General features: G+C 30.0%; 1 protein-coding gene across 1 annotated transcript in view; it reads left to right on the top strand.

Moving 5' to 3' along the window:
- The window catches only part of LOC106473710 (transmembrane protein 214-like), a 51,242-nt gene that overhangs the window by 35,103 nt on the left and 6,688 nt on the right, over positions 1-9,451 (top strand). Inside the window, exon 12 of the mRNA XM_013934392.1 lies at positions 5,503-5,620. Coding sequence (XP_013789846.1) covers positions 5,503-5,620 — 118 coding nt within the window. The remainder of the gene's footprint in view (positions 1-5,502; positions 5,621-9,451) is intronic.

The following is a 9,451-nucleotide window of genomic DNA, read 5'->3' as shown; positions in this document are numbered from 1 at the left end:
TATATATATATATATATATATATATATAACCATTAATACCTCTACATTCTGCATGGTAATATCTGAATGATTAATAGCCTGTAACGTTTCTGTATTGTTCATAGTAGTATCTGGATAATTAATAGCCAGTAATGTTTCTATATTGTGCATGGTAATGCCTGTATATTTAGTAAGCAATAATACCTCTACATGGTAATATCTGGATAATTAATAGCCAGTAACGTTTCTGTATTGTTCATGGTAATGTGTATATATATAAAAGTAAAACAACCAATGATATCTACATTTTGCATGGTAATACCTGGATATATTATATCCAGTGATGTGGGAAATTCAACAACATTCTTGCTACATACAGGTTATGGAACTAGAAGTGTTAGAGTATCACAATGTTTTAAAAACTTTGACGTCTACACTTTAATTAATTTCTTGGGATATTGGTTTGGGAAATAGTGAGCAGGTTTAATGTATTGACCACTATTGGTTTTACCTTTCGCGTTAGTGATAAAGTTTTTAAACACACTACATATTATGTTTAGTATGTTGTTTTCTTTGTATTAGATTTAATGTTGTTATACTTTCATGAAAAGTTCAGTTGCTATTTTTGTAATTTTTGATCTTCGTAAGTATTAGTGATTGGTGTATTATGGGAAAATACTGCTACTGACTCAACACAGCTTAAACAGTGACGCGTCTCATAAATCATCACAAATATCCCTTCTGGTGTTATATAGTAGGGGTGGCGTAATGAGTTCTCTTTGGTCAAAAAACATGCTAGGGGAAGTAGAGAAAATACGGTTATGTTATACTGATTCTACGTTTTCCAAAGAAGCTTAGGTCTGTGATATTAGTTAAACCTGACAACCAGCATTTCTTTGTTGTATAAGTGTACTATATTCTTTATTCGTTACTTTGACAGTATTGCTCATAGTATATATAGTTTCGTTACTTATCATTTTGATTTAGTGTTTATGTTGTTATTACAAAAGTACCCGTCCCCAGTGATGGGAACCGTTTAATTTAATCTATCAGTTTAAATTATTTCACGAACTTTAAAAAGGTTAATTGTGTTGCACTCTTGGTTTCACTCAGAGCGAAAGCTCTGAAGCTACTTATACCGCTCACCGCGAAAAGTAATTGTTGAACATTTCAGTCATGCTAAGAGCCGCTCAACAATAATATATCCTAAACCTACATTTTTATTCTTTTAAAGTTACGTCACATTTTGAAATGTGAATGACAGTTTGATTAATTCCTAACAATTTAATATGGAATATCATGCATGTGAAATGAAATTTGGCATCAACATTATTTATGCCTATTCTCTCGTCATTTCAAAAGTGAATGTTGAGCTTTGCCTGCGTGCGCAACTTTTCAAACGGGAGACAGACGAACGCTCGGACAAGACAACATGGTTCGCAATACATATAAGATAAAATTTATTTTACATTAATATATATATATTCAGGACTCATCTAAGTCTCCTAAGCTAAGCTAACCTCGTTAGATGTTACTAGTTTCACGACTGAAAATATCGTTAAGAGTTTATTATAATCTTTATAAGCAAAAACGTAAGAAAAGTATATTTCCTTTGCTATACTGATGATCAGGTTGATTTTTAGTTTCATTCTAAGTACATAGGAAGTTATTTTCTACATTCCGTGTGGGAATACCTGGATGCTATTTGATAGGTAGTAATGTTTCTACCAAAATAATGTTACTTATAATTCAGCATTTTTACAACGAGTATTTTTCATATGTTAGTAGGTTAATAATTAATTATTCAAAACTTTTTACAGTTAGTACGTTCCTCACAAAAATGGCTGGCATTCTTCCTTATTTTTTACAACTATTGTTGTTTCCACATACAAACATTTCAATAAACCGACATTTTATATTGCTAATGTTTTCCCCTCGAATAAGCATAAGAATTATTAAATACTCAGCATTTTATTAAGCTAGATTGTTACCGTTTATTCAGATTAATCCGAAATTTATTGTATTTAACATAAATAGAATTAATAGCGATTACTGAGATAATCTCGTATTTTATTGATTCCTTGCATATAGATTTTATTGCGCTTAGAGTAAAATTACTGTCCTTGAATACAAACTAGCATAAACTGCCCACGATTCGCTGCAGGTTTCATAGATCCCCTCGTGATTCACAGTAGTCCTGGTAAATCGATCATGTTTCTTTATTATCCTCAACTACGTTTATAGCTACCCCCAAAAAATCCCGTTAGGACATCGGCCCCTAGTTCCAGAGCACGTATGCCACTTTTCGATCCTGCTAGCTTGTGAGTAGGGATATGAATACAGTTTGAAACTTGGCGCCCCTGGTACCTATAGGGGGCCAGGAACACAAAATCCAATGCCAGATTTGGGTTCAGCGACCCTGAAAACCTGCCCCTATACTGGCATCATGTTTGAGTGACCTCCCAGCGCGTTTTATCCCCCATTGTTTATGGCACTCCAAATAAAATCATCCTTCGAACAGCCCCCCAGTGGCACAGCGGCATGTCTGCGGACTTACAACGCTAGAATCCGGGTTTCGATACCCGTGGTGGGCAGAGCACATATAGCCCATTGTGTAGCTTTGTGTTTAATTACAAGCAAAAAAACAATCCTTCGAACCACTCCGAGGCTGCCTGCGATGTATGGTTTCGCTAACACCTAAACTGTGGGAGAAGTTCGCGGTTCAACAAATTCATACATTACGTGAAATAGTTTTGGATGCTTTTGTTTCAAGAAAGACAATACTCCACAAATTTACTAATGGAACATACGTAGTCAGTGTGTTTGTAATTATGCCAATTGGCTAAACGTCAGTGCTTATTATAACCCTAAAATACAATTTAAATCCACTATTACATAAGTTTATAGTGAAAGAATTCAGACATTTTTTGCGTGTCGACCATCCTTTGCCCAACTAAAGAAGACGCGTTCAACTCTAGAAACTTGTTTACATATAAATTTATTGTTCCGTTATAGTGGATCAAAGCCTTATTTTAGATTACACGGTGTTCCGTGTTTACGAACGTTTACTAACAAGTTTTATAACTGAGTAAATAGTTTTACCATAACTATTTTGTGTAAGATGATATCCTGTAAATTTCAATGTAATCGATACTCATTTCACGGTTTTATTCTTGATTAATATATATTTCTTTTACGAATAATGTTGTTGCACATTTTTAAATTTTATTTTACATTTCGTTGTTTTGAGTTGCGCCGTGGGGTACAAAATGTATTCAAAGCATTATTCTTTCTTAATTTTCATATTAATTGAATTTATAAACCCACGCAAGTTTCTCTCTCACTCGCCTCATTTCCGTTTTGAGCAAATGGATTTGACTGCACTCGTACTCCCCAAGAAACCTCGCGACAATTGCTTTGGTAGAAAACCTCGTAGTGGTATTACTAAATGATAAAGCGAGAAAGCTGTTTGGAAAAGGAAACAAATGCCAGATGTAGTTGTACGTGAGTTATGTACGTATGCGTACTTATTTATTTTCACGTGATGTTTTGAGACTAAATAAAATTGAGTATATTTTCTTCTGTTTCATCATATATCTATGGTTCCACAGCATTTTTTGATTGTCAATCTTGTGTGCCGATAAAAAGTAATACTACTTGTATTAATCTTTTGAAATGTTTGCATGTTTTACGTTTACTGTTGATAAAGGTTAATGTTTTTCTGACATATATATATATATAAATATATTAAAATTTTGACACACAGTATTATAAGTTGTAAATTTAATTATGCTTGTTAATGACAAACAGGGAGACGTGATGTGGGGACAGTGGTAAGTTTATGGACTTAAAACTCTAAATCCTGGGGTTCGACTCCCCATGGTGGTCACAGCATATAGTCCAATGTGGCTTTGCTCTATCTTAAACTTTACATTCAATATATATATGAAAATGTTGTAACATTTTGCTTTGAAATTTGTTTTTGCTGTTTTATGTAGATTAAATCAATTATGGATTCTTATAAGAGGGTTATAACTTGTTTTTGTTTAATTGGTCTTGAGACTATATTCTCATCTCATTTAACAAATCTGATTAATATGTGATGTTTTTTCAGTGATTAGAAATACATTTAGTTAATATTGGAAGGGCATGGATTCTTATCAGTGGTATTTGGTAGTGTCTAGCATTAATTTAATGCACCATAAGTTAAAATTCTTTGTAAATATTACTCTTTTTGTGCAACCAGTAAGCTAATAATGAATTTTATAGTTTTTCTGTGTTGTTGAAGATAAAGTTAGAGGTAAAATTAGTTGGTATAAAAGTCAGTAATAGAGAAAATTCTACTGAGTTAACCAATAAAAACAGAAAGAAGATTCTTGAATATTTTTTAGATTACCGTATTTTTTGGTGTATAAGATGCACTTTTTTTACCCCAAAATTTGATGTCAAAATCTGCTTGCATTCTATACACTGAAGGTGTGTATAATATATATATATATATATGTATATTTATGATATACACAAGCCATGTGTAAATATATTTAACTAGGCATGCATAGTTTAGTTTAATTGAATGTATTATTTATAACAATTGTAGTTTTCTTCTTTTAAAAGCATGACTATTTATAATGCTCCCTAAATAATAAAAAAATAAATTACAGTGAAAGCAATGAAGATTTTATAGGTTTGAACCAAACTAAATAACAGTAAACATTTTTTTGATTTACAGTATTTTATTATTTTGATGTTTTGAGCTCTTTTGTATTTAGAACAATATATACTAATTTTTAAAGTATCAAATTGAATTTTTGTTCAATAAAAATCTTTCAAATGTGACTGTAGCTTTTTTCCTCAAAACTTTGTCTTCAAAATAAGGGTGGGTCTTATATTCCGAAAAGTATGGTATTTATCTAAAATATAGATACGAGTTGAATTGTGACAAGTCTTGTGTTGTATTTGTCTTGAAATATATTTATAGTATTTTGATTTTAATATTCAACGTAATTCAGTTTATTATTGTTTGAATCGGGAATAAGCCAATATTTTGATTCTTTCAATTATTTTAACCTCTTGTTTATGTTCTGATTTATTTTGATTGCAAGCAAAGACAGAAACATTGAATATTCATAGGTACCTGTAACTAGTTTAATATTTAACAAAACCTAAGTTGAATTTATTTTTTACAATTGTAACTTAATTTTTGAACAAAATATTTTTTAAAACGTGTATCTGAAATTTTTTCCAAGAATAATAAGCTATATACATTGAACAGGATTATTTTCTATTTACTCAGTAATATTTTCTATTCATGCAGTAATATTTTCAAAATTTAGTTTTCCAATTATGTGTTAAAAACTGTCATTAATTTTGATGATATATGTGCATATATATATATATATATATATATAAAGATGCTTTTTTTCCATTCTTAGAAATTAACATTGAAGATTGGTTTTGTTGATTTTAAAACTGTAAAGTCGATAGGATCTTGCTACAAGTTTGTGCTTTTATATGATTTTCTAGGAACTTTTTGCAAAAATGACTGCACGAAGTTTCCCATGGAGAAGGCTGTTAATGTTTTTCATGTTTGTTGTGAGTGCTGCACTTGCCTATGACATTCATGTGCATGGCTCTTTCCAGAGTGAGTTTCAAGTATTAAGTCTTTTAATTAAATATTAATGTAACTTTTTGTAGAAAAAAAAATCTTTAATTTAGAAAGGGGTTTAACTTTTCTTAAGTTCCTTATATTAACACAGTAATTACTAAAAGCATGATAAAAAACTGAATTTTAATTTTCTATACACAGCTATGCAATAAAAGCCTGCACCCTTAATTGGTTGAAAAGCAGACAGATAATCTTCTCAAGAATCTTTTATAACTAGATGAATTGTAAGACCATCATTAAGAAGTTTAATAATAGAACCCAGGAATATTATGTACAGTGACACTAGCAATTAAATTTCTAGATTACAGAAACTGGCAAGCTAATGTAATCTGTTGTTTTTGTTGGCTCACTTGTAAAGAAAGTAGATGGAAAAATATATGTTATACTTCACATTCTTTATTTCTCTTTATGGAGATGCAGTGAATAGAACCTCAAAATGTAAGAATTAAGATTAAAATAAAAATAAATTTGAAAACACTTGATTATCAAATAAATTATTGAAGGGTATAATTCATAAAATTTTGAAGTAATTTAAATCATTTTCTATCATTTATAATTTACTATATAAAGACAAAAAGCCATCCATCTGTTACACCGATATCTCAGTCATTGTGGTACTGATCAACATGCAACTTGCACAGAACGACGGCACTTTCTGCTATGAAAAACAAGTTAGTCTTTCAGTCACACACACATATATAAAACGGACAACACGCTACTTTGGGAAATATACTTAGATTTGAGATTAGGTTGGTAGAGATTGTGATGAGTAATAAAATTGAATCAGATATACATATGCCCTATGCTTGGTATTGCTGGCACTTGGTTGTCAAAGAATCACATTGATGTAACATCACCAAATTTTGTCCAGTCGGAACCTTTGGCTACAATTCTGTAATAACCCACGGCATATTTCAGTTTTGAAAATACCCAAATTAAAGCTTCTTCAGCTCAGCAGGTTTACAAAGCCCAAACCAAGAAGACAGTCTAAAGAGAAGACCCCAAAATTCATGATAAAATTCACTGCCTTTACACCATCACAATTAATAATTTTCAGTGTCATACAGTTGACCAAGTAGGAATGTTTCTTTGAGAATCGGTTTTTCATATGTTTCAGTCTGTAAAGATTTATCATGAAAAACATGAACATAATGTAAAAATATACAGAAGTCAAAATGCTAATCAAGCAGTACTTAAAGGAAGTGACCAAATATACATAAAACATGATTTTGTGAAGTACTAGAAATAGGATAGTCATTCTCCATACATATATTATTATTAGAAGATTTTGAAGAAATGAAAAATAATAGCTATTATCAATTTTTAATGTACAACTAATGAATAAAGTGCTGAAAAATATCACTTGGTTTACTTAAAGTACTGTAATTGAAGATAAAGAAACGTAAACATGGCTGTAAATATAGTCAACAGTGAGGGTACCCAACTGATTAAACAATGAATTACAAACTTCATAAGTAAAAATGTAAGAGAAGCTTGTTAAATGAATTATTCCTGCTACCAGATTAATATTTAGTTTCACTACAAGCAGGTAGCTTGTTGTGATTGAATGTTAATAGTGCTATAAAAATGTTGCATCATTCTTGTAATGTTTTAACAGTGTTTTTCTGTTATCAGTGTACTTCCCTTATTTTGTTAAAACTCTTAAATAACCAGTCATTACAAACATTTTTATTATATAACTTGCAAAATTTTCTTCATTTCATAAGGTATCCTAGAGGTACAGCCATTGTAATCTACAGTCATCGTTATTTAACAAGAAATTCCTTTAACTACAAGAACTTGATTAAAATATTAAGAATTCAGTTTGAGACATATGCCATGTGAAATACAGTATATTAAACTATTGCCTCACATTGGAACTGTTTTACAAAGTGAGGTAGTAGTCGGACATTACGACCATGTTGTCAATTGATATTTTTTTAAACCGTCTCTAATTCTCAATGTATGAATTTCAGTTCTAGTGATAACTGGCCTAGACTTCCCATACCACTTAATAGCAAATTTAGAAACTAATGTATTTATTTCGTTTCCACCCTTGATAGTTAACTTTACATCTTCTAGGTGATCATTTATCAATAACAAATTTGTCATACCTAAAACTTAAACTTCTCAAAGTACTAGAAATAAATAATAAAAAAGTGCTAGTTATGAACTGAACTTGATGAATGAGTGATTTATGCTTAATATTTTTTGTATAATAACTAATTTAATTTTTTTAGCATATTTTCACGTATATAAATGTTTCTTATTGTAACTCCATAACTCTAATTTCGATAAAATCATGCTTGTTACACTGCAGATGTAATATCTGTTTACTTTTTTTTCTGTGAACTTTGTTTTTTATATATATATATATATATATATATATATTTATTTGTATTGTATAGTGGACAGATTTTGCTGGTTCATGCTAATGATATTTTTGCCAGTTTGAGTGTCTGTTTTTGCTTTTTCCTTACTGTACTTTTATTGTTCAGTTAATAACACATGTCTGTTTATATAAAGTAATGTCACTCTCATTTAATGCAAAACTTTGAAGCTTAATGATGAGTTAAAAGTTTTTATACATTTATTTATATTTACATGATTTTGGTGGATAATTTAATTGTAAATGTACAGAGCATTTGAGTTCTAGGGGAAAAAAGATGTCATAGAAAAATGAGTAGGGATCTTTAGATCTGGATTAAGGTGTCTACAGAAAAATAAATAATTTACTTATTGGCTGACTTTTAATTTGTCATATATCTGAGAAATAACCAATTTGATGTTCTTCAGAAATTTACGTTTCATAGTTTTGAACTTTTCTAAATTTTTTGTTTTGTATAGTTAATTATAGTTAGCCATATATTTTTAAGCTCTACCTATAGTCTTGTAGTTTGGCCTAAAATAGCTAATTTTCACTATAAATTCCTGTAAATGACAATTTTCATCGAGCATTTTTTATAATAAACGATGCTGTAGTTCATGTATGGCAATGCTTCTTATGACACTACATTTTACAATATCACAATATGAATAATTAATATTATCTCTTGGTACAAGAAAGTATTTTCCACACGGCTTATTATCTTTGTTAGAACATTAAACAATATTGAGTTTCAGTTTTAGAGTAATGGGAATGAAATCGGGATGTTTTGACAGAACATGAAGCTAATAGTTCATTTGAGTCTAAGTATTCCTAATGAAATTATAAATCTACTTTTGTTCCAATGAAGAAAATTTGTTTAGTAGTGCTCAAAAAAGATTTTTCAAGTTCGATTTGATTACAAAGCTGCTTTTGGTTTTGGGTTGAAATGATTTTGGTCAAAAAATCTCATTTTTGAGTGAAACAATTTCAGTTTGAACCTACCCATATTTTAACACTGAATAACAATTTGACTACTAATATATCAGTCTAAATCTATACATTGACAGAAAATGACAAAAGTCTTGAATAATGGCATAAAAGGTACTGAACATTCTGTTATACATTTTAACTTTTCTTACACTTTTTAAACTTTCCCTAAAAACTGAGAGAACAGATTTTGCATCATGAGAGCTGTAGTATATCATATTTCTATGTGCTTTTTAACTGGTGTCCTTGCAGTGATATATTTCATTATGACTATCTACTATTTATTTTGAGTTAGAATCTAAAAATTAAACTGTAGAGTCTCTTGCAGACTAAATGCTTTTTTTTTAGTTGAGACTAGTTTAGAATTACTGCAACTATAGTATAGTATGCATATATATATATATATATATATATATATCAATAAGTTTTAGGTTAGCCTAACATATGCCTCT

The sequence above is a fragment of the Limulus polyphemus genome, unplaced genomic scaffold (genome assembly GCF_000517525.1).
Source record: "Limulus polyphemus unplaced genomic scaffold, Limulus_polyphemus-2.1.2 Scaffold133, whole genome shotgun sequence".
Lineage (NCBI taxonomy): Eukaryota > Metazoa > Arthropoda > Merostomata > Xiphosura > Limulidae > Limulus > Limulus polyphemus.
This window is presented reverse-complemented; position numbering and strand designations above follow the sequence as displayed.